Source organism: Bubalus bubalis, chromosome 2 (genome assembly GCF_019923935.1).
Source record: "Bubalus bubalis isolate 160015118507 breed Murrah chromosome 2, NDDB_SH_1, whole genome shotgun sequence".
Lineage (NCBI taxonomy): Eukaryota > Metazoa > Chordata > Mammalia > Artiodactyla > Bovidae > Bubalus > Bubalus bubalis.
In genome coordinates, this window is record NC_059158.1 from 1,823,635 (window position 1) to 1,831,148 (window position 7,514).

At 59.3% G+C, this 7,514-nt stretch overlaps 1 protein-coding gene across 1 annotated transcript; it reads right to left on the minus strand.

Annotated features, from left to right (window-relative positions):
- Positions 1–403: 403 nt before the first annotated feature.
- Positions 404–4,456, minus strand: TUBB2A (tubulin beta 2A class IIa). Its single transcript, XM_025264932.3, has 4 exons — positions 4,297–4,456; positions 2,804–2,912; positions 2,362–2,472; positions 404–1,658 (listed from the first exon to the last, which is right to left on the minus strand). The coding sequence occupies exons 1-4, from the start codon at positions 4,351–4,353 to the stop codon at positions 598–600; spliced, it is 1,338 nt and encodes a 445-aa protein (XP_025120717.1). The 5' UTR covers positions 4,354–4,456; the 3' UTR covers positions 404–597.
- Between the last annotated feature and the right edge of the window lie 3,058 nt (positions 4,457–7,514).

Below are 7,514 nucleotides of genomic sequence, written 5' to 3' on the forward strand. Positions count from 1 at the left end.
GCTTTGGGCCAGTGGAGATAAATTTGCTTGCTTGCCTCTCCCTGGTGTCTCAGATGGTTAAGAATTCACCTGCAATGCAGGAGAGACCCAAGTTAAATCTCTGGTTTGGGAAGATCCCCTGGAGAAGGGAATGGCAACCTACTCCAGTATTCTTGCCTGGGAAATCCCGAGAACTGAGGAGCCTGGTGGGCTACAGTCCGTGGAGTCGCAGACAGTCAGACATGACTGAGTGACTTATAACACTTTCAGTACTTGCCTCTCTCTACTAAAAGAGCAGAAAGGCTATTAATTAAAAATATGAAAATAAAAATCCTATTAACAGTTACTAAACCCAGAAACATACTTGGAAAGGAACCATTCAGTGAAAGAATAAAAATTATTTGCAATAAAGAGAGACCACAGGTTTTGGACACATGCTTTATTAGTATAGATATCTTAGACAATACTGCAATTTCCAGAGGAGTTCCACATTATTACATCAACAGTGAATTTCTGACAGAGGCAAAACTGAGCACCATAGTATACGAATAGAAAGACCATGCTTGATTGAGGACAACAGAAGTCACTAAAGGATGCACGATTTATCTGACAAAGTTCTCAGGCCTCGTCCTCGCCCTCCTCCTCCTCGAACTCGCCCTGCTCGTCGGCCGTGGCGTCCTGGTACTGCTGGTACTCGGACACCAGGTCGTTCATGTTGCTCTCGGCCTCGGTGAACTCCATCTCGTCCATGCCCTCGCCCGTGTACCAGTGCAGGAAGGCCTTGCGCCGGAACATGGCCGTGAACTGCTCCGAGATGCGCTTGAACAGCTCCTGGATGGCCGTGCTGTTGCCGATGAACGTGGCCGACATCTTCAGGCCGCGGGGCGGGATGTCGCACACCGCCGTCTTCACGTTGTTGGGGATCCACTCCACGAAGTAGCTGCTGTTCTTGTTCTGCACGTTGAGCATCTGCTCGTCCACCTCCTTCATGGACATGCGGCCCCGGAAGATGGCGGCCACGGTCAGGTAGCGGCCGTGGCGCGGGTCGCACGCGGCCATCATGTTCTTGGAGTCGAACATCTGCTGGGTCAGCTCGGGCACCGTCAGCGCCCGGTACTGCTGGCTGCCCCGGCTGGTGAGCGGCGCGAAGCCGGGCATGAAGAAGTGCAGGCGCGGGAAGGGCACCATGTTCACGGCCAGCTTGCGCAGGTCGGCGTTGAGCTGGCCCGGGAAGCGCAGGCAGGTGGTGACCCCGCTCATGGTGGCCGACACCAGGTGGTTCAGGTCCCCGTAGGTGGGGGTGGTCAGTTTCAGGGTGCGGAAGCAGATGTCATACAGCGCCTCGTTGTCGATCGAGTAGGTCTCATCTGTGTTCTCCACCAGCTGGTGCACGGATAGGGTGGCGTTGTAGGGCTCCACCACCGTGTCGGACACCTTGGGCGAGGGCATGACGCTGAAGGTGTTCATGATGCGGTCGGGGTACTCCTCGCGGATCTTACTAATGAGAAGGGTCCCCATCCCAGACCCCGTGCCGCCCCCCAGCGAGTGGGTCAGCTGGAAGCCCTGCAGACAGTCACAGCTCTCGGACTCCTTCCTGACCACATCCAGGACCGAGTCCACCAGCTCGGCGCCCTCTGTGTAGTGGCCCTTGGCCCAGTTGTTCCCGGCACCACTCTGGCCTGCCAGAGGGAAAGGACAGTATCAGACGCTAACCCTTCAATAAGGAATTCCAAATTCTGTCTTCCTGACTCTGGACTAATTTTAGAGATGAAAGATCCTTCTTTTTCAGAAAGACTGTCTACCTACAGAAAAGTTTTCTATATATCAGTGATCCTCAGAAACACTGAAGATCTAATACAACAAAAGATTTAGTTCATATGACGTTATTAATTAAGAAGATAGTTTAACAAAACCCAACTGGTTTAAAACTAAGAACCTTCTATAAATTCTTATTGATAAATCAACTGCTGTTAGCTGGCAGGGCGGAGGCGCACGTCATCAGAGGGCCGGCTCAGCTTCTGCTCACAACCTGCGCCTTTGGCCTCGGCTTCTTAAAGGGCTTGCCTGTTGTCACGGGTCCTCTGAAATGACCAGTGGCCTGTGAACTGCTGCTGGAAGCTTTCCTTCACTCTTTGTTCTCTGTCCCCCTGCTCCAGGCTGCTCTGCAGTGGGAGGGCTGCGGCAGCCTCTGCAGGCTGACCCTGGCCTTTGACTTGTGTGGACAGGGGCCAGAGGGCTGACAGCCCATGGACCAGGTACAGTGAGGCCGGGACCGGGGCCTCTGTGGACACACAGCCTCCCCCAGGCACTCAGCAGTGACCCCCATGGGGTCAGGAGGAAGGGGACCCACTGAGCCAGGGCCCACGCATCACCCCTACGTACCAAACACGAAGTTGTCGGGCCTGAAGATCTGGCCGAAGGGTCCAGACCTGACGGAGTCCATGGTGCCCGGCTCCAGGTCCACCAGGATGGCCCGAGGCACATACTTGTTACCTGCGGGGACACAGCAGGACTCAGACCTGGCGCTTGCAGAGCAATCAGACAACGCCCTGCTCTCCGTGCCCCTCCAGGCAGAGCTCATCCCAGAAAATTCCAGCAAGACGCAAAGAGATTAGAGGAGGTTTCTGCTCTACAAAGGGAGGTGAGGGCCTGCCCGGTCATGACCCGAATGCAGGGAACTTCAGGGGCTCTGAGGGTATTTCTGAGCAGCTGACATTTAAATGCATGCAGGGAACATTTCTTTGTCGTGTGTGTGTTCCTGCTACACTGGGGCTGCCAGAGAACAGAACACAGGAGAGGGGGCCGAGCACGAGGCAGTCCTCACCAGCAGCCTCATTGTAGTACACGTTGATTCTCTCCAGCTGCAAGTCACTGTCTCCATGGTAACTGCCAGTGGGGTCGATGCCATGCTCATCGCTGATGACTTCCCAAAACTGGAGACAGAGAAAGAAGCACGTGATGGTCTGGCATCCTAGGTATCAGCACGATGGCCCTTCCCCTCCTCTCCTGTCCTTGGAACAGTGGCAGTGTGGGCAGACAGGCAGGCAGGCCCGCAGCTGCCACCCTGCTCCTCCAGCAGCTTCTGCAGAGGGGCTCGGGGATGCGCAGAGCATCAGCTATATCAGCAGACAGATTGGGAAGTGGGGAGGGGCCCTGGAAGAGGAGGGAGGGCATGGCTGCAGATGCTCGGGAGGCTGGGCCCCCAGGCAGGGCTGGGCGTCAGCATCCCAGCGGATGGACGGGTCCTGCCCAGGACAGGTGGACCCCGCCCTGCGGCTGCCTGCAGAGATCGCCCAGTCCTGGCACAAACCCGACCGGGCCCTCCAAGCAGCACCGCGTTAGGCGCGGGCATCCCCCGGGCTCCTGGGTCACTGACTGCAGAGGCGGAATGGGGGGGTGAGGGGCACAGTGCAGCGTGCGTCTGCGGCAGCAAAGGCGGGGGGCGGGTGGGCAATATGGCGGTTGTGAAAGAGACCACGTCCTTGTGCGGGCGCCCGCCCACACCCGGGCACCCGGACCGCGGGGCCTCGCCCACTGCGGCGGCTCGGCCCGGGGCTGCCACCTGCCGCCGCGCCCACGGCAGTCAGACTCCGGCGTCACCCGCCACCCCGTCTGGATGGTGCACCCCGTCTGTCGGACCCAGCAGAACCCTCCAGAGCATCTGTCACCCAATGACACTGCAGTTTTTTCATTCGCAATGAAGACAATATACGCAAAATAAATTCCGCAGGAGGCACGGGATTTTCACGACCAAAGCCCCCACCCAAATCTCAGAGTCTAATCTACGGGGAGGTACCAACCGCGTCCCTCACAAGGGCCGGGGCCGGGGCCGTCATTAAAGACCCACAGCTGCGTAGCCCTGAGCATCAGTGCGGGCTGTGAGGCGCCCGGCCCCGCCCCGCCCTGCGGCCGCGCTCCTCCCGGGGGTCAGCTCCCTACCGGGTCCCACTGCGGCCGCGCCGCGCACCCTGGGGACCCGCCACCCCGTCTCTGTCCCTCCGGGGTCCCCGTCCTCGGGCCCTGCCGACCCTCCCCGCCCCCTCCTGGTCCCACACCCTGGGGACACGCCGCCCCCTCTCTGTCCCTCCGGGGTTCCCACCCGCGGCCCCCTCCCCGCCCCCTCCTTGGTCTTCACCCTGGGGACCCGCCGCCCCCTCTCCGTCCCTCCGGGACCCCCGCCCTCTGGCCCCGCCGCCCCCTCCCCGGTCCCTCTCCGGCCCCAGGCGCACCCTGGGGCCCCGCCGCCCCTTCTCTGTCCCTCCGGGGCCCCCGCCCTCGGGCCCCGCCGCCACCCTCGGCCCCGCGCGCCGCGCCCACCTTGGCGCCGATCTGGTTGCCGCACTGGCCCGCCTGGATGTGCACGATCTCGCGCATGGTGCCGGCTGTGGAGCGGGTGGAGGCGCGGGCCTGGACGGAGCGCGGACCGGCGGACTGGCGCAGACCCCGCCGCCGCCCGGGCCGCGTCTTTTAAGGCGGGGGCCCCGCCCCTGTGACGTCACGGCGGGGGCGGCGCGGGGACTGCGGCACCGCGAGGGGGAGCCGGGGCGCGGCGCGAGGTGCGGGCGGCCGGCCGCCGTGCGCGCGGGGTCCCGGTGGGGCGCGTTCCCGTCCCCGGGCCTGTCCCGGCCATTGGCCTCCGGCTCTTTCTTCCCGGGGAGGGGGCACGGCGGCTGTAAGCGCCGGGAGGGGCTGCAGGGCGGGGGGAGTGGGGGTCCCTGGCCGGGGCTGAGGATGGCCGTCTCGGTGGGGGGCTGCTGGGGGGCCCTTTCGCCCCTGCCCACGTTAGGAAGGTGCTCAGTTGGGGAGGAACTAGGAAAAGTCGCTGGGCGCTGGCTGTCCTGTCAAGGCCGCTTAATGCGGAAAATTCCATGTGTGTGTCCCCACGGCCTCCTTACAAAGCTCGACAGGCGAGAATTTGTCTGTGTGTGTGCGTGCGTGTGCGTGTGCGTGTGTGTCTGTGTGTCTCCCCATGGCCTCCTTACGGAGCTTGACGTGTGTGTGTGTGTGTGTGTGTCTGTGTGTGTGTGTGTGTGTCCCCATGGCCTCCTTACGGAGCTTGACCTGTGTGTCTGTCTGTGTCTGTCTGTGTCTGTGTGTGTGTCTGTGTGTGGGGGGTGGCGCTTGTGTCTCCTGCCTCCTGCGTGTTATGTTGCCTCATCCCCGTGCCCTCCTTATGGAGGTGGGCGTCCTGCTCCAGGTCAGCAGCCACGTGTGGCCGCTGAGCCCAGGGAGTCTGCGTTGAGATGTGCTTTGATGTGAATGCTCATCCGGTTCCATGGACTCAGGAAATTAAAAGAAAGGAAAAGATTCCATCACTAATTTTGTATATTGATTACTGATCAATATAATATCTTGGATATATTTTTGAAGTTAATTTCACTTGTTTCTGTTTTTAATGACCGCTACACTCATGGCGACTACCGGAAACTTTTCAATGGCCTCCGTGGCTCACCGCGCATTTCCACAGTTCTGGAGTAAGCATTATTACCATCCCAAGTTAACAGCTTCAGAAAGGAGGCTCATAGCTGAGCAGCCACAAGCTTGTAAGTGAAGGCATGGTTTCTTTCTACAAAGAAAAAGGGCAGGGGGGTTTTAAAGGCTTGGCCAGGACGACGTTAAGACCCAGCCTTCATTGTTCCTCAGGACCGTCCTGACCTGGGGGCCAGGGCAGCAGAGACCAGGGACTGCTTCTTTTCCTCTCTGGGGCCAGTTCCTCCAGCTTTAAAGTGGTAATTACAGGTGCCCTGCAGCCAGCTTTGTGAGTAGGAAATGAGAGGCTCTATATGAAAGCGGGTCGAGTTTATGGAGCAAAAAGGCCGCTGTAAAAGCCAGGGTGATGCTGTCGTTACAAATATTAAGCCCATTTGCCATGTTAATGGCGGGCAAAGTCATGGCTCTGTCACCCCTGCTCCAGGAAGCCAGTCCTCAGGGTCCCGCCCTGCCCAGGCAGGTGCCTGGTGCCCCCTTGGGGGAGGGGCGTCTGCGGGGCACCCACCATTCAGCCCCCCCTGGCTGGTACTGCACCCACATGCCGAGGGCGTGGCCTCCACCTTCTCACGAGCGCTGACCCCAGCTTCCGTGCCCTGGGCTCTTCACAACCAGGGGGACCTTTCCAAAACCTGGCAGAGGACAGGCCTGCTCCCCATAGCTTCTGCGATCGCTTGGTTCCCAGAAGGTTTCTGGAGATGGCTGCCTCTCGGCCTTTGTTGTTTCATTCAAGGTGGGGGCTGGGAGCCAAGCAGATGAGACCTAGAAGGGCTGGTGCTGGGTAACAGGTGGGCATCTCCTGCGAGGGGTGGCCCACTCTCCTGCATCGTAGTCAGGCAGTTAAGCGGTCATCTGAGTGCTCAGGCCCCCGTACGGAAACCTGGAAACTGGCTTCATTACACTGTGAAGACGAGAGAGGGTGTCTGGGAGCAGTGAGTGAGTGGCAGCGCTGCTTCCAGCAGGCCCAGGCTGTGGGCGTCCCTGGCAGCAAAGGCTGTCTCCCCCGCACCCAGCGTGCCCCCGGCCCGCCTGTCCCAGCCCCGCCCATGTCTGAGCCGGGCAGTCAGAGGCGCACCAGTGCAGAAAGGACGCCTGCCCGACCGCAGGTGACTCACCCGGGGACTCCGTGCCAGCTGGAGTCGGCCATGTGGACACGGCACCCAAGAGACTGCAGGAGGAAGTGGGGCCCGCTGAGCCTCCCCCCCGCCGGGACGGGCTTTGACGAGGCCTTGGGAGAAGGTGGCTTCTCCCCACGTCTTCCTGTGTTAGAGAAGAAGGGCTCCTCTGGGCCTGGACAGGGCGACGGGGGCGGGGAGCCAACCTCCTCCAGCCCCAAGTCGGTTCCTGTCTTGGGCTGATGTCACCGGTGTTCGAGCCGCCCTCACCCCTAAGGCCCTTCGGGTGACAAGACAAAACTCAGGCGGGGAGGGAAGATGCGAACTCCCTGCGCTAGGCTGGGCGTGCGTCTTCCTAAAAGCTCTGCCTTCCCCTGCTGCTCCCGCCTCCCTGCGAGCCTTTCAGCGGACCTGCCCTCATCCCTGGTCCTGTGACAGCGGCCACTGCCCTTGGCGGGCGCATCAGTAAGGGACAGACGTGGTCCAGGGGAAATGTATGTCAAGCATCAGCTTCCTCTGTAGAAGAACGAGAACCCGAGAGCCATCGGGCAGGAGAAGCGTCTCAGTTATTCTGGAACAGTCTCTCTCACCCTCTTTGTGACCTCAGAGGAGGCCCAGGAGACCAGCTCCTCAATAACAGCCCTGTCTGCTCCTTTATACACACACATTCAGGTTTTTAATAAAAGTGTCTCTTTATGAAGATGGAGGAATTTTGCTTAAATCATTTGAAGTACGATTGCCTAAAACATAGAGTCTGAACCCCAGTTTGAAGATAGTCAGCTCAACCGAAGTTTATAAATTTTTGAAGAATAATAATTTGGAGTCAATGTATAATAATGTTTTTCAACTACTTTCTGGAATGTTTCATGTCCCGGTATGAATTATTTTTACTAGAATTGTCAATCTGGTCCTTTCTTAACTGAAAAAAATATA